At 38.5% G+C, this 27,862-nt stretch overlaps 1 protein-coding gene across 1 annotated transcript in view; it reads right to left on the bottom strand.

Annotated features, from left to right (window-relative positions):
• Window positions 1–27,862, bottom strand: part of CFAP47 (cilia and flagella associated protein 47) — a 489,073-nt gene that overhangs the window by 146,492 nt on the left and 314,719 nt on the right. The window contains 6 exon segments of the mRNA XM_029240167.1: window positions 3,572–3,659; window positions 9,535–9,550; window positions 10,174–10,358; window positions 11,111–11,254; window positions 11,735–11,931; window positions 15,555–15,579. Coding sequence (XP_029096000.1) covers window positions 3,572–3,659; window positions 9,535–9,550; window positions 10,174–10,358; window positions 11,111–11,254; window positions 11,735–11,931; window positions 15,555–15,579 — 655 coding nt within the window.

Raw genomic sequence — 27,862 nt, 5'->3', positions numbered from 1 at the left:
AAGAGGCATTCAAATTTAAACCTCCACATAGGTACGCCTGAAACATGATTGCAGTTCACTGCAGGCTCCTGTGATAATTCCAGTTCCATCCATTTCTCAAAATTTCTACCTACCAATTAATATGCCATGACACCTACTTTAGTATATGCCACATATGACGCAGTGCCCCATGAAAATCCCCTCTGCAGACAGTTCGCATTCACACCAGTGGTTTGCTATGACTTTTCCAGTGGGAATTCACTGCCATGGGAATCTGCCCTAAGAACAAACTTTAATCATTGAGGGAAAGGAGGTAGAGGATGTTTACCCCAATTTCTTTACCCTTCAGCCTGACAATTCTCTCAGAAAGCTTCCAGTGAGGTTCCCCAGGTCTCAGCAGTAATCTGATATCTAGCTCATTTTCTGACTTTTTCCCTTCAGCATCTTACTTCCCCATTTGGTCAGCGTGCTTCCTGTGATCACCTCTCAAGAAAACTACTTGCAATTAAACTCTTTTCTCAGGGTCTGCTTTTGGGAGAAGAGGCACAAACTAATACTGAGAACTAATCAACCAGAATATTGCTAAAGGCCCCTAAATCTATGCACCCTCTCTTGTACCTCCTATCCATTTTATATGTTACCTCCAGACTTTTCTTCCTAAAACTCAGTTGACTCATGCCCCTCAGACATCTTCAATGGCTCCAACTGCAGTAAGAAGTAAAACACAACTCTGTCCAGCTAAGTCTGCCTGTTTTTCTAACTGTATGTCACTCTGCATTGGCTACCACAAACACACACTCCAGACACACCCCTCTATTCATTATTTACAGAAAGTAACTTCTCTGTGTTTTCAATAAGGTTGTTTCCTCTGCTAGAATGTGCTCCCCACCGTATCGGCGGATAAATCCCAGTTCATCCTTTGAGGTCCAGATAAACCCATTATCCCCTAAGATGCCCTCTTGGACTCCCACTGTTAGGGTTAACGTTTCCCAATATCATGCTCTGCAGTGCCATGTTTAAACTCATGGTACATCAGTGTGTACCTTGTACTGAGATGACTTATGGATATCTATTTCTATCACCAGATACGAATTCCTAGGAAGCAGGAACCATATGACACCTATCTTTGTATCCAGTGGTAATATTTGAAATAACTATCAAACCTATATTCCAGCTCTGACCAGTCAGGAAGGACACAGGATCCAAGTCCTGAGGCATGTGTTAACACTTTATTTGTTGCTGAATTGTTGGGAAGTCCGGGGGGGCCAAAGGGAGGGGCTGTGGTGGCTAGAGATCAAAAGTTACACCTAAGTGGAGCTCAAACAATTGAGTATTTGCCAACATATGAGGAAAAGCATCTGTGAAAATATTTTAACAAACAGAGCGTAATTGGTTAAAGATCAGCTTTGTTTATAACTACTATATTTATCAAGACTTTCCAAATTATAGGCCTTTTGTAAATAATTGTTTATATAATTGAGGACAGAACTGAAAATGTGCACAAAGTTTTTTCTTTTTAAGATGGATGATATACATGATATACATAACCAGCACAAATAGGAACGTTCTCATATATGTATGAAAATTTTAGTCTAGTTTTCTTTATATTACAACAGATTAACAACTGTTCAGAAGCAATTACATTTATACTGCTTAAAATATTGTAGCAGCCTTCCAACAGTAATATCAATAAAAATGGACTTTGTCTTCTTTACAGGCTCAGTTTGTCCAAATCATAATGGCAACATTAATTCAAATTTAAGGGACCGCCCTGGGAAGAACAATCATGAACATGTCTTGCAAATATTTTTCAAAATTATGAAGCCTGCAAAAGCTCTTGTGTAGCCAGCAATATTTACCAATTCATCCTCACCTAACGATGTATCCTGAGTTGCCTTTAAGTTCCCCAAATTTCTTCTTAAGTCCTTCAAATCAGCATGCTAAGAGTGCTTATCTGATCAGTGAAAATACGTTTTGAAGTTTTATGGTCTCAGAAATGCTGCCAAAATCAACAAAAATGACTATACAAAGGTAAGATATATTAAATCTGATTATTTAATTCTTCTTAGCTCCCTTTCTATAACTTTAAGAGTCTGATTCATGGATCAGCAGCTCTGTTTTGCTTAAAGGAGTCATAAACACTCCTAATTCAACAATGTTCTACCGTTTGAAGTTCCTCTTACGTTCCTTCTCACACACAGCAGACCTCACTGCCTTTTATAGAACAGGAAACTCAGATTTATTACTTATATAAAAAATAATAATGGCAATTTTGATTCACTTGCTACCCTTTACAAAAGACTAGTTAAAATTCCAGAACTAAGGAACATTAGGATTGTCATTTGATGATTAAAATGAAAACTGAAATTTACATTTCTATCCTGTGAATTACATTAAAAATGGCAAAAAATATGCTACTTTATTGAAATGCCTGGAATAAGCTCACTCTAGTTCAAAATCTACCTATCACATGGAGAAATGTTAATGGGCTTTGTAAAGCCAAATGTCTGAAAAGTGACAGGAACATTTCACAAGATGCTAACAGCTATGACTATGGTGACATGTGAGGTCAAGCCAACTAGAAGTAGAGAGTGGGGATGGGCGGGTTGGCTCTTCACCCATAGCATATTCTATTACAGTGGTGGTAACTGGATCACTGTGGTTGCCATTCTGAAATGTCCCTTCTGCTTGTTAACAGCGCTGGCATTCATCCTACTCTCTATGTACTTTCTTATTTGGAGCAGCTCTCTACATCTCCTATGCTAGGTACAGACCTTTTCCTAAAACATTCTTTGTTGAGGCAAGCAAGGATGAGGGGCTAGTACTTCCAGGCAGTACAAGATTGCTACTGGCTGTATGCTTTCTACATTTTTAAATTGTATCCATTTACCAACATTTTAATAATTTCCTCAGCAGGATCTAACCACGATGGGACACTGAATTCTCTCCCGAATAGAACAATTATTCCTTTGATGAATTACAGTCCCTCAGTTCTTCCCTGTTAGTCTTCTACACCTCTCACCTCCTCTCTCATCAAAAGCTTTGTAGGAATACTCCTCACTCCCATTCCCAAGCAAGCAATTATTTTCAGGGACCATCAGGCAATTTGCATAAATGAATGTTTTACTAGAGAGAAACAAAGAAAACTTCACATATACCAAAGCCTTTAACCTATTTTTCATGTTCAATTAACTATATGTACATGTTTTTATAATACCTAGTCCTATAAAGAGATATTCTCATAGGACACTGTCTGGCTCATAAATTGATATAACTATTTGAAAGTGTTTACCACAATTTTAAATGTAAATGGCTTAACTAAATATTTCTACTTCCAGGAATTTGCCCCACAAATAAATATTAAAAAATGGACAAGAGAGTATAGCACTATAGACATAAAATGTATGCCCCAAAGCTCTGATTATTTAGAAAGGTAATGACTGAAATGGAAAACTAAATTTCCCTCTGGGTTATTTATTAGAAAGGGGAAATTTAAGTTACTTTTTTTTTTTTAAGTTACTTTTTAATTTATTCTCATCACGCATCTTTCCCAGTATGGTAGTTAATAATATCTCATTAACAATTTTGTTACCTTTGAATACACCACGTTTCCAAGGGCATACGTGTAGAATATAGGGAATTGCGTTATCAGGGTCTATGGTGATGTGTAGGCAGGCGGACTCTCAACCATTGCACCACCAGGGAAGCCCTCCAGCTTTCCTTTGGTTTCCATTTGCATGGAATATCTTTTTTCCCCTTACTTTCAGTCTGTATGTGTCTCTAGGTCTGAAGGGGGTCTCTTGTAGACAGCATATAAACGGGTCTTGTTTTGTATCCATTCAGCCAACCTGTGTCTTTTGGTGGGAGCATTTAGTCCATTTACATTTAAGGTAATTATCGATATGTATGTTCCTATTCCCATTTTCTTAATTGTTTCGGGTTCGTTATTGTAGGTCTTTTCCTTCTCTTGTGTTTCTTGCCTAGAGAAGTTCCTTTAGCATTTGTTGTAAAGCTGGTTTGGTGGTGCTGAACTCTCTCAGCATTTGCTTGTCTGTAAAGGTTTTAATTTCTCCATCAAATCTGAATGAGATCCTTGCTGGGTAGAGTAATCTTGGTTGCATGTTTTTCTCCTTCATCACTTTAAATATGTCCTGCCAGTCCCTTCTGGCTTGCAGAGTTTCTGCTGAAAGATCAGCTGTTAACCTTATGGGGATTCCCTTGTGTGTTATTTGTTGTTTTTCCCTTGCTGCTTTTAATATGTTTTCTTTGTATTTAATTTTTGAAAGTTTGATTAATATGTGTCTTGGCATATTTCTCCTTGGATTTATCCTGTATGGGACTCTCTGTGCTTCCTGGACTTGATTAACTATTTCCTTTCCCATATTAGGGAAGTTTTCAACTATAATCTCTTCAAATATTTTCTCAGTCCCTTTCTTTTTCTCTTCTTCTTCTGGAACCCCTATAATTCGAGTGTTGGTGCGTTTAATGTTGTCCCAGAGGTCTCTGAGACTGTCCTCAGTTCTTTTCATTCTTTTTTCTTTATTCTGCTCTGCAGTAGTTAATTCCACTATTTTACCTTCCAGGTCACTTATCTGTTCTTCTGCCTCAGTTATTCTGCTATTGATCCCTTCTAGAGTATTTTTAATTTCATATATTGTGTTGTTCATCGTTGCTTGTTTCATCTTTAGTTCTTCTAGGCCCTTGTTAAATGTTCTTGCATTTTCTCTTTTCTATTTCCAAGATTTTGGATCATCTTTACTATCATTATTCTGAATTCTTTTTCAGGTAGACTGCCTATTTCCTCTTTATTTGTTAGGTCTGGTGGGTTTTTATCTTGCTCCTTCATCTGCTGTGTGTTTTTCTGTCTTCTCATTTTGCTTATCTTACTGTGTTTGGGATCTCCTTTTTGCAGGCTGCAGGTTCGTAGTTCCTGTTGTTTTTGGTGTCTGTCCCCAGTGGCTAAAGTTGGTTCAGTGGGTTGTGTAGGCTTCCTGGTGGAGGGGACTAGTGCCTGTGTTCTGGTGGATGAGGCTGGATCTTGTCTTTCTGGTGGGCAGGTCCACGTCTGGTGGTGTGTTTTGGGGTGTCTGTGGACTTACTATGATTTTAGGCAGCCTCTCTGCTAATGGGTGGGGTTGTGTTTCTGTCTCACTAGTTGTTTGGCATAGGGTGTCCAGCACTGTAGCTTGCTGGTTGCTGAGTGAAGCTGGGTCTTGGTGTTGAGATGGAGATCTCTGGGAGATTTTCGCCATTTGATATTATGGGGAGCTGGGAGGGCTCTTTTGGACCAGTCTCCTGAAGTTGGCTCTCCCACCTCAGAGGCACAGCACTGACTCCTGGCTGCAGCACCAAGAGCCTTTCATCCACACGGCTCAGAATAAAAGGGAGAAAAAGTAGAAAGAAAGAAAAAAAGGAGGGAGGGAGGAAGGAAGGAGGGAAGGAAGGAAAGAAAGAAAGAAGATCAAATAAAATAAAGTAAGATAAAATAAAGTTACTAAAATAAAAAAAATAATTATAAAAAAACAAAAACAAAAAAAACACAAAAACGGACGGATAGAACCCTAGGACAGATGGTGGAAGCAAAGCTATACAGACAAAATCTTACACAGAAGCATACACAAACACACTCACAAAAAGAGGAAAAGGGAAAAAAATCATAAATATTGCTCTCAAAGTCCACCTCCTCAATTTGGGATGATTCGTTGTCTATTCAGGTATTCCACAGATGCAGGGTACAGCAAGTTGATTGTGGAGCTTTAATCCGCGGCTTCTGAGGCTGCTGGGAGAGTTTTTCCTTTCTCTTCTTTGTTCTCACAGCTCCCGGGGCTCAGTTTTGGATTTGGCCCCGCCTCCGTGTGTAGGTGGCCGGAGGGGGTCTGTTCTTCGCTCAGACAGGGCGGGGTTAAAGGAGCAGCTGCTTAGGGGGCTGTGGTTCACTCAGGCCGGGGGGAGGGAGGGGTACGGAGTGCGGGGCGGCATGACGTTGCACCAGCCTGAGGCGCGCCGTGCGTTCTCCTGGGGAAGTTGTCCCTGCATCCCAGGACCCTGGCGGTGGTGGGCTGCACAGGCTCCCCGGAAGGGGGGTGTGGATAGTGACCTGTGCTCGCACACAGGCTTCTTAGCGGCGGCAGCAGCAGCCTTAGCGTCTCATGCCCGTCTCTGGAGTCCAGTGCTTTTAGCCGCAGCTTGCGCCCGTCTCTGGAGCTCCTTTAAGCAGCACTCTTAATCCCCTCTCCTTGCGCACCAGGAAACAAAGAGGGAAGAAAAAGTCTCTTGCCTCTTCGGCAGGTCCAGACTTTTCCCCGGACTCCTTCCCGGCTAGCCGTGGTGCACTAACCCCCTGCAGTCTGTGTTCACGCCGCCAACCCGTCCTCTCCCTGCGCTCCGACTGAAGCCAGAGCCTCAGCTCGCAACCCCGGCCACCCCAGCGGGTGAGCAGACAAGCCTCTTGGGCTGGTGAGTGCTGGTTGGCACCGATCCTCTGTGCGGGAATCTCTCCGCTTTGCCCTCTGCACCCCTGTTGCTGTGCTCTCCTCCGCGGCTCCGAAGCTTCCCCCCTCTGCCACCCGCAGTCTCCGCCCGCGAAGGGGCTTCCTTGCTCGTGGGGTGGGGTGTTGCTAGAAAGCTACGAGAAAGGTCAAGTTGTGACAATGTACTGGGGATGGGAATTGTGAGGAGAGCCATACTCAGTCTGCCTCTTCCTTTGTTTGCAAGGTTACAGTTTTCATAGCTACTGTGATTGCAAGATTGCAGAGCTGAGGAGAGGGGGATAGAAATGGGTCAAGTAAAAATGTCACAAATCACCCTGCTCTTACCAGGATTCAGAGTTTTTCTTGAGTAAATACTCCTCAGATTGTTTGAAATCTTTGTTTTATTTCAAGATTTAAAAGTTTTGACAAGTTTTGTCAGTGTTTTTATTGCTTTTAAGGAGGAACAGATTTATGAAACCCCTTGCTCCACCATTTTGGAAGTCCCAGGTCTCCTGTTTTCTTTATTGCATAACTATTTCCTACTCCTTGGTCACTTTGATAAAATGCCATAGCATTTTACCTGTATCTCAATTATATTCTCTGATTTTTTTATATTCTCTTTCTTGTTAGGGAAGTCTCAACCTTCTATTGAAAACTATTCTTGTAGCAATGAGATTAAATATATGTTAAAAGGCTTTTTAAAAAAAAATACAAAGTATCATAAAAATCAATACTAACAGCAATGAAAAATAGAACAAGGAAAAGACATGAAAAGAATATAGTGAGTCTGAGTTGTCAGCAGACTGTCAAAGTGGAGGTGTACAGCAAGCAGTCAGAAATGAGGGGCTGAAGCTAATACATCTTGAGTAAAAGTATGAATTTGGCATTTGTAACTAGTTGATAGTTTGAAGCCAAGAAACTGCCAAGTGGGATGTTGTACAGACATAAGAATGCTTTAGAAGGTGGAAACTTGAAAAGAAATGAGAAGGCTAGAGGAATAAAAGGACCAGATAAGTAACAACCCAGAAATAGCATGGAAATGAGGACTATAGAATGATGTAAAATAAAGGGTGAAGAGTGTTAAGAAGGCAGACAGACAGTGCCAAACATTATAGGAGTTTTGAGGCAGATAACTTGGGAAAAGAACTGATTTTTCTTGACCAAAAGTTATGGGTGATCTTTGTGGCAGAAGTTTCAACAGAGTAGAGGAGATACAAATGGACCACCATGAAATAAGAAGTGATCATGTAAATATTGCTTTTTCAAGAAGTTTAGCAATCACAGAAAATATAGAGGGTAATAGTTGAAAGGCTATTGTTAGAGACAAGTTTTATCTTATAATGGAAAATCTTTGAGAATATTTATAGATTAAGAAAAATAATCCAACAATGAGGAAGGTATTGAAAGAGAGAGAAAGAGAGAAAGGGGTGAAAAGAATGAGAATCAGCCTTGAGTGCCCAGAGGCCAACTTCATTTTACACATTGAAGAATGAAGATGGAGAATCAGAAGCATTTCAGTAGTCTCAAAGGGAGTGCAAGATGAATCCTGACACTATAAAGCAAAGTTTCTCAGTCTAGCCTTTCTCCTTAGCAGCACCTCAGTTGTTTCTCAATAGAATTTCCATTGAAATACCCGCAATAAACTAAATATTATGAATGAAAAGAAAGGGCAAATTGGTAATGCTCATTAGTACATGCTGATTAAAAATAATGGTGATTTTCAAATTAAGAAAGGTGATATTTTATTCATAATATCTCTAGGGACAAATGTTTCTTCGGTCTTAAACATGTTTCTGTTCTTTTATAATTGTTGGTGCTATTTAAATATAGAAATATAGAAGAACTGGAATACATGAACAGTATTATTAATATCTTAATGAAATGACATTTAATTAATTTAATATGTAGTATCTTTAATTACAGAAAGGGCCTCACTGAAAACTTACACTCTAAAGGTAAAATTAACTAGATTCTTCAGTTTTACTTGTGTATTGAAACCATATAAATATAGACTTTGATTATTTCCTGTAAGTACAATTCTGCTATGAATAGAATTCCACTTCTACATTTAATTAGAAAAATATAGTTAATATAGCATAATTATTATTTTTAAAGGCCTACATTTTTTTAAAAATGCATTCATTCTGAAGAATAAAAGTTTTAAAAACCTACAGACATCACCTCTGCCAAAACAACAAAATGAAATAACCAATGTTAAGAAATTAAGCAATTTTTTCTTTAACCTGTTTTCATCAAACTCATAAGACAGGATTTCTTGCTCACCAGAAAATTCTGGAAGGGGAAAGGGAGTGGTGGAAAAATGATTTTTTTCCTTAGTTATAGCAAGTGCAAGTAGTCATGCTCTTTTCTTTTCTTTCCTTCCTTCTTTCCCTCCTTCCTTCCTTCCTTCCTTCCTTCCATTTGAAAAGCCATCCATTATGTTTGTATCCGTTCATTAAACAAATGTTTCTTGAAAAACTATTATGTGCTTGATACTATGATTTATGCTAAGTACAAAAGTATGGATACGAGGGGCATGCCCCTTTTCTCACAGTTCATAATCTGGTGGAGAAGAATAATCTGGTGGAGAACAGGTAATAGCAATAGGATGTAATGTACATGATGGTGGGAAAAGTAAAAAAAAAATGCTGTGGAAGCACATGAAAGGCATCTAATCCAGGTTTATGGGGATGTAGAAGAAGTCTTGGAAAAGTGGCATCTAAGCTTTGTCATAAAGAATGAAAAGGAGTTAGACATACACAGAGAAGTGGAAGATAGGGAATTGGATAGAGATTTCCAGGCAGCAGTAAAAGGAAATACTATATACAATGGCCTAAGTGTGGCCGGAGCCAGGAGTGCTAAGAGAGAAAGCTGAGCAGATAGGCTTTTGAAACACGTGAAAGCCACTTCAGGGAGCCTGGACTCAATCCTGAAGGCAAGAGATGACAGTGAAGAGTTTTAGCAGGGGAGTGAGAAGATGAGATTTTCATTCATAATATTCACTCTATTTGCAATCCAGTAAGGAAAAAAGAAGAAAATCAATGCATATATTTTTCAAGATTACCAAAAAAAGCAGAGGACAAACCCAGAGAATTTCTAACCTTCTGATGTACCCTCTAAAACTAGATTCAGGCATCTATGATGGACAGATATTTGAAGCTTCTTTGAGGATTCTATTGGGCACATAATTTGTAGATAAATATGGGAGTGGAGAGTAGAAAAATTTATTTTCAGATTTGCTTAAACAAATCAAGGGAGGAGGGCCAAGTACAAAACCTCATAAAAAATAAAGATATAACTAATTATGCATTTCTTCAAATTCCCACTATTATTTACACTGGTAAATGATAGGATACACTTTTGAAATTTCATGCCTGCAGATATCACATTACAATTTTAAAAGCTGTTTAAAAGTTTTTAAAAAAAATCTTTCATTGTCATGTACAATTTCTTCAAGTGAAAATACACATGACTCAAATAAGTAAATTTTAATGTGTTTTATAATTATGATTACTAATATTTAGATATAAAACTTGTTTGGTGCTAATTCAACTTTATAATCAAAATGGCATTTTAAAAGCTGCTGGACTAATAGGAGAATTCTAACCATCTCCTTATGTCACACTGCTTCACCTAGTTAAGTAAAATTAAATGTTTTAAAATATCATATAATTCAATATACTCCTTCTGAAAACACTTTCATACCAAAAAAAAAAAAACAAACCAAAATCTTACCTTAAATGTTAGGATGCTTGTTGTATAATTGGGCATCATTATGGGTTTATTTGTTATCTCCCCCACTTGACAGTCTACGGTGATGTGTTCCAAGGCCAGCGGTCTTTTTCCAATCCCTTTTATGTCAAAGATATGCTCCATACCATCTACTTCATTTTGTAGAGTAAGTTTGCCCTGTGACAAATCAGCCAAATTTCAGCTCTATAGGAGTGACAGTTGGATGCCAACCATCTCTTCTATTTTAGTAATCTTGAATCTGATCGATGAAATGAGCTTTCAAGGAGGTGCTAGTCATTAGTTTTTCCAGTTTATATATAAATACTTCTACTGAACGAATAAAGATGAATTTCCTGTGAAAAGCTCTTCATTTCTTTTCACTTTCTCTAAGTGACAGTTTAATAGGCATTCTCATACATAGCAATTATATGCCTGTTTACATCCTTGTCAAAGAAATATGACTTAAGAAAATATTTTCTGAAGTACAAACTTCCTTACTGAATACAAAAAAAGCAATGATTTTACTTTGTTAAACATATTATGTAAAAATAATCTAGACATAAATATTGACAGCCTATGACATTCTGACTTTCAGAATATTTATCCCTCAAGTTACAACATTTATTAAAGTTTCAAGCAGAGTGAACACTAATGATCAAATTCATGGAAAATATAACTTTTTAAAAAAAATTTTTTTAGTTTAATTTTATTTTTTTTATACAGCAGGTTTTTATTAGTTACCCACTTCATACATATTAGTGTATATATGTCAATCCCAACCAATCTCCCAATTCATCACACCACCACCCCACACCCCCCAGAAAATATAACCTTTCTGCAAGAAAATTTATCACAAATTATATATGTTAACATCACACATTGGTTTATCGACATATTAAAGCTAGGGAAAAAAATCAATGAGTTCATACAATAATCTCACATTCCAAAATAGGTTTGAATGTGAGAGGATAATTCACAGTCTCACTTGGTCCAACATGTAAAACAGGAGGTCCATAAAACCATTCTCCTTCTATAGTAACTTGACATTTCCATTCATTCTTTGTTTTATTATTCTAAAGCATGAAAATAAAGACAGAAAAATATCAGATAGAAAAATATCAGTGTAAAAAATTCAAAATTCCTTACAATTATATTACCTTCCTTGATGCTATTATCACCCACTAATAGCCAAGCTACAGCCAATCACTGTTCTTAGTGCCTATGAGCACATCTTAATCAAGTGTAAAGATCACAACTGAATCTGGAGCAGAGTGATCTGAGACACCACGACTCTGCTTGGTTTGATGATAGGTTAAGGAAGTTAGAATTAATTTTTTAAGCAAAGAGATCCAGCAGGAGTGATTAATCAGGTGAGTAATATGATAACACTTATATTCGGAAATAAAAACTGTGACATCAACATGGAGAAACAAATGGCCACACATAATGTAATTAGGAATTGGTGAGAGTTCAGATGAAAGGTTTGAAGGACTTTAATTGAGACAGTGGCAGTGGGAATGAAGAAAAGTACGAAAAAAAAAGTCTGTGCTTACTATTGGAATATTCTGGGTAAGGGCTTCAAATGCTGGTGTTTCAAAATCAAATCTGGCCTCTGGACGTTCTTCATTTACCACACCTTCAATGCAATAGACATGCACATCATACCTTGATGTCAACAAGATTTTACAAGGGTAGCGTCCAGGACTGAGAGGAACAAATCGTAAAGGAACTGGAACAGATCCATCTGTAACTATCAAAACAATTTAAAAATGGTTTAATCATTTTTGATGGTATAAATCCTAAGATTCATTTTCAGGTACAGCAATATTTTATTTTTTGGATTTAATTGTATTATATAATCCAGAAGAGACTAGGTTATAGCAAGATAACACATTACCCCTCAGTCTCCTGGGCATTACAAGCAAGTTTATTTTTTATTAATGACAGAATATATCCTGCATAGGTCAGAGGAAGGTTTGCTCCATAAAGCCACTGAGGGACCCAGGCACACCACTCCTTCTTCATTTACAGGTCAGGGAAGAGTAACTGAAAGTTTGCTCAAGGGCTTTTTAGTGCTCAGCCCAAAGTTAACACACATCACAGTTAATTGGTCAGACCCAACCACAGGGTTCTTTCTCAGCTGACAGGGGCTGAGAACTGAGAGATATATGGAATATTTGGCAAGCAATATTATCTGCCACATTTCTATGACATAGAAATGCTCTGTCCCATAGCAATCAAAATAAGTTGCAACTTGACCAGCAGATAGAAATAATTTTTCATAGTTAATAACAAAGGGAAGCCAAAAGAGGCATGTCCAATGAATACTTTTCATATCACCTTGTTATACCATATACCTTAAGTTAATAGCTAATATCATTTCTTACGGTGGGCAGGCTGTCTATGCTGGTCCTTTCCTTCCAAGCAATACTACTTTTTCTCTGAAGGTCACCGTTTTCTTATTCTCCAGGAAATGAGAAAATAGTTATAAAAATCTCTCAACCCTAAAGTAGGATGCAGTATAATACTATAATACAAATTTCACTGCTAAAGCCAAAGTATTTAAGTTATAGATGAGAAACAAGTGCTAAAACATGTTTAGAAGCCTAACTCTGTTCAAGGAAATTCTCCAAAACCAAGAAGACAAATCAAGCTTATCAACCAATGGACAAGACAAGTATTATGACATTAATTGGCTATAATTTTAATTCACTCACATTTAACACCTCCAATGTTAAAAATGGCAAACTTGTTTTCAAATACACTGAAGTCTATATGCCAAGGAGACCAGTCATTCTTGCAAGAACATTAACTGTTTTAAATCATTTTTAAAACATATTGAAGATGTGTATGTATGTGTTATACGTTCTGTGCTACACATTTTAAAAATATATTCATCATATATTATATAGAATGTATTATGTGTTGTATATGGCATATATTATGTATAATGTCATAGTTATATGTTAAAAAACACTGACAGTGGATCACACTTGAAATCTATATTACATCTAACCAAAGTCCAAGATTCTCAGCTGGTCTAAGGAGGAAACAAAGGCTGTCAGAATGTTGTAATTTTTATTTCGTCCTTTTCAAGTACAAATCTAATTTTAGAATAATTTTTTTTCTTGTCAAAAAGGACTCCAGGCACATTTTATCATCTGTTGTTCACTGATTACTTTCATTCTGAGAAAAGTATTTGAATTGTGGCAACACCATTAGAACAAAACAGGTGAGATAATTATTTGATTAAAATTTGTTGCTTTATTATCAGAAAGGAAGAAACCACATTTCTCTCTTACATGAACATATTGAAATGAAAATACTTAGATTAGGTAATTTAAATAAAATTAAACTTCTTAGAATACGAAATTTAATCAACTTAACAGTAATTTTTTTAACTTTATTGGAGTATAATTGCTTTACAACAGTAATTATTATTTACATCATCAATAAAGAATAACTAGCCATTTCATGGTAAACAATAACTGAAATGCACAAGCTCAAGTATAAAGTTTCTATCAAAAGCTTTATGTTATACACTATTTCCTTTTCCCTAAAAATATGCACTTCCTATTGATACTGAGTCTGAAAGTGAAAGCCAAGGACATTCTTCAGCGTACATTTTCCAACTCATGAAATGTTCATGAGCAAAGACCCTAAGAAATAAGCCATGCAAGCCCCTCTCCCTTACAAGTCCAAAAAGAAATTCATCATAATAGTGGAATTCATGGAAATGATAGTTTTGTTGAAGATATATTGATAAAACAATATTTGTTTTACTTAAACATCTGAAATAATTTAATTAATTCATGCTAGACAAAAAGAGTAGGAATATTATCATATATTACCAACATGAAGCTACTTGTGGATTAAGGTATTCATCACACAGTATCCGCATCACCTTAGATGTAAAATAGCAGAGGTAGAGACTTTTCATATTTAGAAACTTGGAAATTTTCCTGGCCACACTGTGCTACCTTAACATCATTCTCCTTTAGGGACATGTTTTCTCAAAGTCTTTTCCAATTCTGCTCTGTAGCAGATGTCATCCACGCCCTGCCATGTCCCCTTAGCATTTAATCCTCCCTGCGGGCCAGTGGCTTTATGGAAAACAGCTCCTTTCTCCTTGAGGGCTTCCTCTAGTCATAGGAAGGTGCTTAACCCTCGCATGGATCAGGCCAGAAGTGACAGTTAATGCCTGCAGTTGCAGTCCTCAACAAATAATGTATCAAACTGGTGGAAAAATAACCCAGCTTCTTTATCCTTGGGTTGGAATAACTCTGAGGTGAATTCTACACCAACTCACAGAGATTCCCCAGTGCAACTGAGCCCAAATTGCTCACAGTGGCAACTGCTCATTAACACTCCCTGAATTGGCTTCCTCTCTTTACTGTCTCTCACTCTCTCACACTTCTACCTACGGTTCCTGAGATCACTTCTCAAACTACTTGCTCTCAAGACCTGGTCTCAGGGTCTGCTGTTGGGGATCCCCAACCTAACACATACCCTTAGACCAAGGAAAGAGAGCTTGTTGTCCTGGGCCTCATGCTTTCTAGAACCTTACTCTGAATCTCCTGTCATTGTCTCTCTGCATATGCAAGGAGGACATGGGCCCACTGGGACAGGCCTATGTTGAGCCCAGCCCCATCCTTGTTCCAAGTTCATGGGATGTCACAATCCACAATCCAAAGTGCTTTGATCCCATTTCCAGTGCCTGCACAGAGCTCTTCCCTATGTCAGTCCCCCTGTTGGAAGACTCTTAGAATTGAAGAATTCTAAGTTAGAATAGCCACCTCTAACTAAGAGGTGGCTATTAACGGGAAGATGTCAACCAAGATTAATTATGTGGGCTGAGGTTCCTACAAATTTGTACACAATCCCTCTTACAATACATGCTAGATGTGAAGGAAAAAAGAGAATGGGGTGGGCACATGCCCAGGGCCCAGCTATCCTGTGTTTTCATGTTCTAGTGCAAAACTCTGAGGAGGCCAAGAATTCTAAATTCAACTTTGGTCTTCTAGGTTGGTATAAAGCTTTATTTCTCAAGGTGGAATAATAGACTATATTCTATTTAAAAATTTGTTAGTTTGATTTACCACTTTTAAAATTTAGATATATGGTATATGGGCTTCCCTTTGTACTTTTGACCTGGGCATTACAAATGTCAGGGACAATCTGGACCTGTCCCTTCCATCCTTACTCTACTAGATGTAGCTCACCTGGGGCCTTTTCTCTACAGGTGATCCTAGTAACTATGGGAGTTGCTAGGGTTCTGTAATTAAAGATAACCAAAGATAAGTAAATTTACCAGATTATAGTTACTAAAGAAAATAAAGGAACATAAACAGAGAATCTCTCTAATGAAAAAACACTTAATTTTATATAACTTTAGCTACTGGAAGAAGTCAGTGTGACCTACCGTTTTTAAAATAACCCATAAAAATGGGCATCCAGCACATATGATCTAACAATCCCACTCCTGGGTATATATCTGGAGAAAACTCTAATTTGATACATGCACCCCAATGTTCATAGCGGCACTACTTACAATAGCCAAGACATGGAAGCAACCTAACTGTCCATCGACAGATGAATGGATAAAGAAGATGTAGTATATGTATACAATGGAATACTACTCAGCTATAAAAAAGAATGAAATAATGCCATTTGCAGCAACATGGATGGACCTAGAGATTATCATACTTAGTGAAGTAAGTCAGAGAAAGACAAATATCATATGATATCACTTATATGTGGAATCTAAAAAAAATGATACAAGTGAACTTATTTACAAAACATAAACAGACTCACAGACATAGAAAACAAACTTCTGGTTACCAAAAGGGAAATGTAGGGGAGGGATAAATTAGGAGTTTGGGATTAGCAGATACAAACTACTATACATAAAACTACTATACATAAAATAAATAAGCAACAAGGTCCTACTGTATAGCACAGGGTATTATATTCAGTATCTTGTAATCTTTTCAATGGAACAGGATAGAAAGCCCAGAGATAAACCCACGCACATATGGTCACCTTATTTTTGATAAAGGAGGCAGGGATGTACAGTGGAGAAAGGACAGCCTCTTCAATAAGTGGTGCTGGGAAAACTGGACAGGTACATGTAAAAGTATGAGATTAGATCACTCCCTAACACCATACACAAAAATAAACTCAAAATGGATTAAAGACCTAAATGTAAGGCCAGAAACTATCAAACTCTTAGAGGAAAACAGAGGCAGGACACTCTATGACATAAATCACAGCAAGATCCTTTTTGACCCACCTCCTAGAGAAATGGAAATAAAAACAAAAATAAACAAATGGGACCTAATGAAACTTCAAGGCTTTTGCACAGCAAAGGAAACCATAAACAAGACCAAAAGACAACCCTCAGAATACGAGAAAATATTTGCAAATGAAGCAACTGACAAAGGATTAACCTCCAAAATTTATAAGCAGCTCATGCAGCTCAATAACAAAAAAACAAACAACCCAATCCAAAAATGGGCGGAAGACCTAAATAGACATTTCTCCAAAGAAGATATACAGACTGCCAACAAATACATGAAAGAATGCTCAACATCATTAATCATTAGAGAAATGCAAATCAAAACTACAATGAGATATCATCTCACACCGGTCAGAATGGCCATCATCAAAAAATCTAGAAACAATTAATGCTGGAGAGGGTGTGGAGAAAAGGGAACACTCTTGCACTGCTGGTGGGAATGTGAGTTGGTACAGCCACTATGGAGAACAGTATGGGGGTTCCTTAAAAAACTACAAATAGAACTACCATATGACCCAGCAATCCCACTACTGGGCATATACCCTGAGAAAACCATAATTCAAAAAGAGTCATGTACCAAAATGTTCACTGCAGCTCTATTTACAATAGCCCAGAGATGGAAACAACCTAAGTGTCCATCATCGGATGAATGGATAAAGAAGATGTGGCACATATATACAATGGAATATTACTCAGCCATAAAAAGAAATGAAATTGAGCTATTTGTAATGAGATGGATAGACCTAGAGTCTGTCATACAGAGTGAAGTAAGTCACAAAGAGAAAGGCAAATACTGTATGCTAACACATATATATGTAATTTAAGAAAAAAAAATGTCATGAAGAACCTAGGGGTAAGACAGAAATAAAGACACAGACCTACTAGAGAATGGACTTGAGGATATGGGGAGGGGGAAGGGTAAGCTGTGACAAAGCGAGAGAGAGGCATGGACATATATACACTACCAAACGTAAGGTAGATAGCTAGCGGGAAGCAGCCCCATAGCACAGGGAGATCAGCTCGGTGCTTTGTGACCGCCTGGAGGGGTGGGATAGGGAGGGTGGGAGAGAGAGAGGCGCAAGAGGGAAGAGATATGGGAACATATGTATATGTATAACTGATTCACTTTGTTATAAAGCAGAAACTAACACACCATTGTAAAGCAATTGTACTCCAATAAAGATGTAAAAAAAAAAGAATATATAAAATATATATATATAAAACTAATCACTTTGCTGTACACCTGAAACTAACACAACATTGTAAATCAACTATACTTCAATATAAAAAAAAATTCAGTAAGAGAAAGAGCTTGGATTGAGGGCTGTCCATGGGTCACAGGGTTTCCAGGCATTCTCTCTATATAGAACATGCCTTTGTATTTCATGATTTTTTCCTGAAGCATGTATTGACGTTGTCAGGATGTCCTAAATTTCCTATATTCAGTCTTTTCCAACAAATTGCAAAATTTTGCTGTTAAAAAAAATGTGCAATTTCAGATCCTAGAATAGGTCATGGTTGGGACAATAAATCAATACTGCTGTTTTGGTCAGCTAAAACAGCATAACAAACTCTCCAAAACTTAGTGGTTAAAAAAAAAACAAACACACCATTTATTTGTTCATGATTCTGTGGCCTAACCTCATTTGGGAAAGCTTACCTGCTTCATGTGGTATTGGCTGGGCTCACTCATGCATTAGGACCTCAACTGGGAATTCTGTCCATGAGCTCTCTAACCTTCTATGAGATGAGCCCAACATTTTTCATACAGTACAGAAGAATGACCAGTAGCAAAAGAATGAGAGCCTTGTGCACAAATGGTTATCATATATATCTGCTTCTTTCGAATTCCTTAACAATCCATTGGCCAAAGCAAGTCACATGGCCAAGACCAGGGAGCTGAGACCACATATAACATGTGTACAGGCAGATAGGATCCACCTGGGCTTTTACTGAAACAATCTACCATATCTTAACTCCAAAGCAAGATACATGCATTAAACTGGTGAGGTGAAAGATGCAATCAACTAACAGTTAAAAGCTCTGTTTTCTAGTTTTAGTTCCTCTTCTACATTGTGTGATCTTGGGCAAACAACTTAGAGGTCTTTTTCAGAATTCAAGTTCTTAATCTGTTTAAATTAAGGAGTGAGATTTGATCAGTAGCTTTCAAACATTTTATTTTTTGGCTTGGTGGGGCGGGGCGGGGTGGGGAATGTATCTGAACAATACCTAAGACAGAATTTCAGTATATAAAACAAATTAACCTAGAGTCAATCTGGTTGAAGTAAGACACTAGAAGCTCCGATTCACTTCCACAGCCTCCCTATAGACAAACCAAAGCACTTCAGAAGAATGTTACAGCTCTAAAGAATATAATTTGATTAACTGATCTCTTAGGTTTCTTTCTGCTTTAACATTCCATGATTATATGAAAGTACATCAGAAAAGTGGAAGAGACTAAGTAATACAGTAAATTGGTCATTATCTTCTATAGTTAATTATATAAGGATATTACTAGCAAACAATAGTCAGAAATCCTTAACTCAGAAAATGAGGTATCGGGAGAATGAATAAATTTATGATATGAATTCATTTATAAAATGAACTTAAACAGATATTTGTTATAAATTAATGTATGAGTAATTATATTTTTAAATCATGTTTTGGCCTATTTGCTAATCCCACTTCCATCTACTACTGGAAAGATTTAGCGTAGTTTTTTTTCCCATTACACAAGTAAAGGACCAAATCACTTGCCAGTTGGAATTTTACCCATTTTAGTTACTTTATTATGTTCTTTTCGGCACATGAGCATCTACCTCACAAATACTCTGGCAAAGTAAGTGATAGATTCATTGTGTGCTAACAAGTTCTCATTACTGAGTTTACTCATTTAATATCAAAATCATGAAGTGTGCCAAAAGACTTCATATAAAAAAGAAAAAAGTTCAGCAATTGCAATTTAAGAGTGTGCTTGATTTATTTTGTAAAATGTTTTCATTAGCATCATCCACTCAGGTAAAACCATTTTCTGAAATGGTTCACTGCTTAAATTGTCAAATTTAGTATACTATTCAATAAAATAACAATAATTTAAAATGATAGAAACCCATACTAATTACTGACAAATTCAATTTTTGAAATATTGGTTAAAATGGGTCTTATCACTTCAAAAGAGGCTGGCTGAATTACTTTTGCTTTTCTATCACCAGGAAGATCTAAAATAATATTTAAGGGTCAAAAGAAAGAGATAGGAAGAGAGAGGGAAAGGGGAAAAGGAAAAAAAAGAAGGGGGCTTCCCTGGTGGTGCAGTGGTTGAGAGTCCTCCTGCCGATGCAGGGGACACAGGTTTGTGCCCTGGTCTGGGAAGATCCCACATGCCACAGAGCGGCTGGGCCCGTGAGCCATGGCCGCTGAGCCTGCCCGTCCGGAGCCTGTGCTCCGCAACGGGAGAGGCCACAACAGTGAGAGGCCCACGTACCGCAAAAAAAAAAAAAAAAAAAAAAAAAAGAAGAAGAAGAAAGGAAGATGGAAGGAGGACAAAACTAAAGGAAAAAGGGAAGTTGGAATTGAGGAAGGAAAAAGAATGTTTGGGGGATGCTAAGAGAATGGCATGTGACCTTTCCTAACCAACTCCAAATGGTTGAGAGCATCAGACTTGTTGCCCCATGAAGTTTCTAAGTATCTGCAAGCTGAAAAGACTGGTATGCAGTTCCCTGTCAGATTTTGCTGAAAGGCAATACCTATACATCCCCCCAGGTGCTCTAAAGCACAGGAAAAAGATCAGAGAGGGATATCAAAGTGCTATAATAAGCAAATGGCAAGAACTGCCAATTATTTCCAGCACAGTCAAGCTAGGTTTAATAGGTACAGGAATACCTAATCTTATTAATTGCGTTGGTCAAGACTAGTAGGGCCTTACTAATGTTCTGTTGGCTTGATGTATCAATTACTGAGAGATGTGTAATAAAATCTCCCGCTCTGTGGATTTGTTCATTTTTCTTCCATATTTGCCAATTTTTGCTTTGTACATTTTGAGATTATGTGATTAGGTGGAAATAAGTTCAAAATTTCTCTCTACATTCAAGTATTCCTTTTTAAATTAACACATTTATTTGCCTTAAAGTCTACTTATTCTTTTTTTGTTGGCAGCACTGCATGGCTTGTGGGATCTTAATTCCCTGACCAGGGATCGAACCCGGGCCTGGCAGTGAAAGTGCTGAGTCCTAGCCACTGGACCACCAGGGGATTCTCTAAAGTCTACTTATTCTATATTTATGCCAGCTATTTTTTGATTAGCTAATACCTGGCATAAGTTTTTGGATATTTTACCAGGTAATTTTGTAAACGGCATAAAGCTGTATTTCACCTTCCACTGTGAAAATATCAACTTTTATATTTATCATGACTAATGACATATTTATGTTTAATATCTCATTTCGTGATTATTTTATTAATTACAGCTCTTTGATTCCAAGTTTTTCTTCTGAATTCAATTTCCTTCATCCATAAGTAGATCCTCCTTTGTTCTTTTAGCAACTATTTGTGAGTTTTAAATTGTCCCAATTTCACTGTTGAATTGAAAATAATTTTATTTCAATCTTACTCTTGAGTGATAGTTTTTTTTTTTTTTTTTTTTTTTTGCGGTACGCGGGCCTCTCACTGTTGTGGCCTCTCCCGTTGCGGAGCACAGGCTCCGGACACACAGGCTCAGCGGCCATGGCTCACGGGCCCAGCCGCTCCGCGGCATGTGGGATCTTCCCAGACCGGGGCGTGAACCCGCGTCCCCTGCATCGGCAGGTGGACTCTCAACCACTGCGCTACCAGGGAAGCCCTTGAGTGATAGTTTATTGGGATTTAAAATTCTAGGCTGACAGTTAATTTGCTTCAGTACTACAATACCATTGTCCTCTGGATTCTATTTTTCCTATTGGTAATTCTGCCTTCAGTATAATTTTTGTTCCTCTGAAACTAGTATGTCTTTTTCTCTTGTTGCTTTTCAGAATTTATCTTGTTTTTGCCATTCAACTGTTTCACGATAAACTAAGTATGAATTTAGGTGTCACTCTGTTAACTTCTAGCATTTAAAAAACCATTCTGTCTTTTCTTTTTCATTTGCTTCTATAAATTAGGAGAGGGTTATCTTTCCTAAGTGGTCACTTGTACAGGGTCTCACTCGCCTTTCATTCTGCAGCGATCTCTTAGATCTAAATGTGGAGGTAGCTCAATGCATACCCTTGGGTCAATTTCCTGTATCAAACAAGCATATGTCTGTTAGATGTAGGGGGGATATTTCTTATATCCACTGGCAGGTTTCAAATCACCTAAGGGAAAATTTACATCTTAGAAAATTTCATGAACTTCCTGTCACTGGATAAACTCTAATCCCACCAACAACATGTACCAAAAATCACTTGGACTCTTCCAATCTCTGTCACCAACACCAGATCTACATGGTAGATTCTATACATCCTTATGATAGAATGATGTTCTTCCACATTTTCCTCATACAGTTACAGTCATTTTAAGTTCAGGGGGTTTGTTTTCTTAAAAGAGGTGCAAACAAAGAAGTGTTAATAGAGGATCACCTTGGAGAGTATTTCACCTATATTCATTCATTAGAAAAATATTTTAAAACACCTACTATGTACCAGGAGGTATGCAATTAGGAGGCAGCTTCCTAGTTTTCTGGTATGTTGCAGAAAATAAATTTCTGAGGAAAAGGCAGATCATGGGACTAAACTGTTTTCTTTTTATACCTAAATTACGTTTTAATTGAGCATGAGCCTATGGAGGTTATTAAATGTGTTTTTCAATCAGGCCACATCCTTTCAGTGACTACTGGGAATTCCTCATAGGATTTATGCAAATGAATAGCTGTTATCTTTACTTTACATTGATATTGCATTTCTGAATTTCTGTATGTCTTCAGGGATCATTTAACGGAAAATTAGGAGAGAGCCTATCATGGAATTGTAGCTTGCTGGTATTTAAAGTAGGAAGTTGTCTTTTTCATATAACTTTTCTCAGAAGACAAAATTTCCAACAGAAAAGAACTAAAATAAGATTTCACTTTATGGGCTTCCCTGGTGGCACAGTGGTTGGGAATCTGCCTGCCAGTGCAGGGGACATGGGTTTGAGCCCTGGTCTGGGAAGATCCCACATGCCGCGGAGCAACTAAGCCCGTGAGCCACAACTACTGAGCCTGCGCGTCTGGAGCCTGTGCTCCGCAACGGGAGAGGCCACGACAGTGAGAGGCCCGTGCACCATGATGAAGAGTGGCCCCCGCTCACCGCAACTGGAGAAAGCCCTCGCACAGAAACGAAGACCCAACACAGCCCTAAATAAATAAATAAATAAATAAATTTAAGATTTCCCTTTCTAATTAACCCCTCCATGGGGATGGAAGCAAGAGATTGCAGACAGCAAATTAACTTTGTGTTTTGCATTTTTAATTCTGAATACCATAAACTTTCTCTAATTGTCTTGTATTAAATATAAAATGTTTTGAACAGAGTTGAGTTTTAAATAGATTGATTTACTAAGTGTTTAAATTAGTCTGAATGAACTGTTAGGAAGCCAATAAAAAGCACATTCTCTAGGACTTAGACCAGGGGAAAAGGTTATACAATTTTTGATTAAATGTCTCCCTAAACGTACTATTGCACAGCATATATTCACTATTGAACACCAAATAGGAAGAATAAGACACTGCTTAAAGTTCACATTTTTTTTTTTACTTGCAGGCTTTATGTCCACAGCTATAAAACAATAAAAGCCAAAGTAAGACATTTATCAAACTGAAAATATCTTATATTAAAACTATAAGGATAAAGAATACACACTCATGGATATTATAATTATTTTGACTTGGTTATGCAAATTATTTGACTTAAAGTATATTTTCGTTGATAACATAGGACACAAACATATCTCATTACTGCATGGTGCAGAGTAAAAAGAAAGAAGCTGGAGCTGGCAAAAACCCAAGCGTTAGGACAGGACACGTATAGGCAACTCAACAAGCTGTAAACTCTGACTATGGGAGGACAGGTATAGGAAGGTAGCCAGATAAGAAAGTCATTTTAGTCAAACAATAGTTATGACTCAGATTTTCAAAAGTAGGAAGTGAAATTATAATCACGTAAGTGGTCCAGAGAAAAGGGGAGCTAGGTCAGGCTGATGTCAGAGGCCAGTCTGCAGTCAAGAAAGACCCAGGATCCCAAGTTCAGGGGCAAGATTCTTGTCTGAGGGGCTTTGGGCTGTCAGAACAAGGGTGGATGGCAGGAAAAGTATACCAGTACCCAGGGAAGGAGTCTGGAAACAACACACCTGGATTTTAAGAAATAAAGTAGAAACCTATGCCTGGGTAGTGGAACACACCGGAAAGAGAGAGATGCATCACAAGGATGACAGCATATGAATGCGGAGCCAGGGCTGCCAGATTTAATGTCAGAATGGAACTGAGAGGGACCCTATGGGGACTTCCCAGGACAGACACCACCCCCACCCCCCACCATGTCCTCCACCTGCCTCTTGTTTGTAGAAAAGCTTTAGTTTCCCAGGCCTGCCCTGAGTCACAAAAGGTTGGCTCAAGAATTAATGACTGGAAGTATGTGGACATATAGTAACAACAAAAAAAAACAGCAGTTAGGCCAGGAGAACCGGTAACAATTTAAATGATAAATCGGTCATATAATGGTCACAAAATCTTTAGTTCCTCCCTAAAGGACAAAGATTACAGTCTGATGCACATTCCTGAGTTGTTTTGCAGATACTAAAACCTCCACGAGATGGAAGAAGTTAACTGCATGATGACTATGAGCACATAGTCCCCAGACCAGCTGGAGCCTGAGGATTGATGACATTAATCCCTGTGACACTGCCCTGTTACCTCACCATCAACCAATCAGAGAATTGTGCACAAGCTGATCGTGTACCATGTGACTCTCTCCCTCACCTTGCCTTTAAGACCCCTTCCCTGAAACCCATCAGGGAGTTTGGGTCTTTTGAGCATGAGTTGCCTGGACTCCTTGCTTGGCACCTGCAATAAATGCTGCATTTCCTTCACCACAACCTGCTGTCAGTAGATTGGCTTTACTGTGCTGGTGAACGGACTCAAGTTCAGCTCAGTAACAGAAATATTACTCATGAGACAACGTGGATGACACTGGAGACTGGGGTGGGGGTGGGAGGGTCAGCATAGATGAGCCCCTAGGTGCTGGGTCTGAGAAGAGATTTGGCTCAGGGCCTGTAATTGAACCATGTCAGCAGAGATGGTAGGGGAAAGGGAAGGAAATTGGACAGTGTCTTTCTTGAAAGCTGCAGACAGTTTATCTAGTAGAATTCTCTAAAATATTAATAGTAAGATAACATTGGTATAATGGGTACATTTTATGTGCTTCCTGAGATTCCCTTGGTTCCACCACCTCCAGCAACTTCAACCACTTGTCCCACCTCCGTGTTCCTCTGCCTGAAGATGACCTGTAACTTCCTCTAGAACTAATGAAGTCAACCCCTTGGCTGCTGCTCTACACACAGGTAGATCAGTCCCAATCTCGGAATTTTGGGCTCCTCTTGCCATGATAGGGCATAGAACCTGGCATTCCATGGGGCCAGGGAATGCCACCTTGAAGCCTAGGACCTTTAACACCCATAGAGTAAAATCTGGCAAACAAGAGCAGGAGACAGGAGATATTCCTTTCCTTCCTCTCTCACACTGACTGCTCATGGGCACTTTCTTTTCACATAGCTTTTCAAAAGTGACACTTGCTGAGTGACCTGTTGCATCTCATCCTAGAGGTAAGTAGTGGACACTAAGGTATTAGCCATGTGGCATTCATTGCTTCCCATTCTTCCCTTCCTTGTTTCTCTTTTTTCTCACACGCACTACCCTGAGTCTGCACAGTAGGGGAGCAGAATTTTACCACCTTAAAATATGTCTCTTTAGCATATTAATTGTTTTAAGTTGGTTATTTTCTGAGACACAGCAGACCTGCTTTGGGCTCTGAAAACCAAGTAAGAATTGCCCTTTTGTAAGAAACATTTACATCGTAAGGGAAATCTCCGTTTGAAAGGGTGTCTCCCTCTCTGTAACTGGAAGAGAAGGAGATCAAATCTCTAGAAACTCTTTTATCAATGGAAAAGGCAATGACTTAAGTCTGCATCATAGTCACCCTTGCTTACTGTGTTTTTCCAGGTCACCTCACGCAACTGACTCTCCCCACCCTCAACACCCTCTTTTGTCTTTAGCTGAGGATGGTATTTAAGGGGAGGGCTTCGGCCATTTTGGTGGGTTACTCCGTTTTCCTGGGTTTCTCCCATGTCTACATGTTATCAAACTTTGATTTTCTCCTGTTAATCTGTCTCATGTTAATTTAATGCTTAGACCAGCCAGAATAACCTAGAAGAGTAAAAGAAAATTTCTTACTCCCAGATAGCACCATACAAGTAAAGCATCAGTATTTAATTCTTGCCTCAGACTTCATTTTCTAGGGGACTCAAACTAAGACAATTACTAACCTAAGAAGAAAGAGCAATGTGACTATTTTATATAGCATAGCACAATGGAAACAGCAATAGACAAAGACTTAGTAGACTTAAGTGCTTACTCAGGAGACCTGATGTGACCATCTTACATGGCCTCCTGAAGGACTTAAACTTTTTGAGTCTGACTTTCTCCACTTGTAAAGTGGTAGCATTATGCTGTGGAGCAGTGGTTTCCCAATTCTAACATGCGGATTAACAATGACAGTGATCTGGAGGGAAACTTTTAAAATACAAATTCCTATACCTTTTCCAACCTAGGATTGATTCAGTAGGTCTAGATTTGGGCCTGAAATCTGTATTTTTTAAAAGCTACCCAGGAGCCACTGATGTACAACCAGGGTTGGCAACTACTGGCAATGTGGAAAGAGCACAGGCTTTGGATTCTGCATTTCTCAAATCACTTTCATTTATAAGTGTCAGAAACCCACCCAAAACTAGCAGGAGCCACAGAGGTAATTTACTGACTCAGTAACTGGCATGTACAGATGGAATGGCCACTTTAACAATGAGAGCATCCAGGGACACACCTGAGATCATGAGATATCATCTTTCTTTCTCAGCCTTTTGACTTTGCTTTCCTCTGTGCTGACCTCATTCTTGTAGACTCTCCCAACTTATCCTACCAAAAACTGGCAAAAAAAGCGTCATTCCTTTCCCAAAGTTCCAGCAAAAGTCCCAGGTTTGCCTCTCCCTGAATCAAATGTGGTCAACTCAAGCCCTGAAACCATTTCTGTAACCAGGTGAATAAACACTCCAGTGACCAGAAAGCTAAGAAGAGATGTAAGCAGATGGGGTAGAGGGTCTCCAGAGAAAAAGAAGCAGGCATGGCTTTCTTGACATAAGAGAAGCCATTTTTGGCCTAAGCCATTTTGTGATGTAAGCCTGGCCACAGTGCTTACCCTTGAACAGGTCTCCGTAATTAATTTTCTTAAGGGAAGTGAGGGAATGCAGGAACAAAGGAAAAGCAGTCAGGAAACAATAGTTCAGTGATCAGAGTTCTAGTTCCTCCTCAAGGGATATACATAACAACATAACAATATGATACATATCTTTGAGTTCCCAGGTAGAGGATGGAATAATGATGTTGACCTTTTCTTTTTTTTTTTCAAAATGATCACAACACTGTATTTGAAAGGAAAGAATCACAGATAAAAGCTTTGTGAAAATTAAAAACAAAACACACTGAAATCACCATGGTTGTCTCCCCGAGGGAGGAAGGGGGGCGGGGGGGTCCGTGGACAGCCAGATTTACCTTTTCTGACGTGACCAGTTTTCACAGCAAGTGACCACACCACGTGGGAAGGAAGAGGACACTTCATTGGCAGGAGAGGAATTTTTCAAGTCAGGAAGAGCTTAATTGAATAAGAATAAAAACTGTTGAAAAGGCATTTCTCTTTGGCATGGGTGGGCTGCCAAAGGAGTGTTTATTGACAGCATCACTGAAGCCTGCCAGGTTGGCCCCCTCTATAGGTGCATGGAGATCACTGCAAGAGCCCGGAAATCCAGGGGGCCCCTCTGGCTGGCGAAGTGTGGACTAGTGTCCTTTAAGACAGATGTTGACCTTTTATGACTTCAGTCAACTAAAGCTTGGACTTTGTCAATCTTTGCCCAGATTTTATGCTGAATTCTCCTCTGCTCAAGCGCCTTCATGAATACGCATGTACCCTTAGCTTAAAACTTCCCCAATGTTGATGTTCAGGGAGACACTTCTTTGGGAAAGATCCCTGGTGTCTTCCTCACTTGCTGAAAGTAATAAATCCTTCCTTCTCCCATCTTTGGCTTGGCTGTGTCTTTTGACTCAACACCCACCAAGAGGTGAACCCAGTTTTTGGGT

This window comes from Monodon monoceros, unplaced genomic scaffold, assembly GCF_005190385.1.
Source record: "Monodon monoceros isolate NGI ecotype Baffin Bay Population unplaced genomic scaffold, NGI_Narwhal_1 Super_Scaffold_22, whole genome shotgun sequence".
In the NCBI taxonomy this organism is placed as follows: domain Eukaryota; kingdom Metazoa; phylum Chordata; class Mammalia; order Artiodactyla; family Monodontidae; genus Monodon; species Monodon monoceros.
The sequence above is the reverse complement of the archived record's forward strand: the minus strand, read 5'-3'. Positions and strand labels throughout refer to the sequence as shown.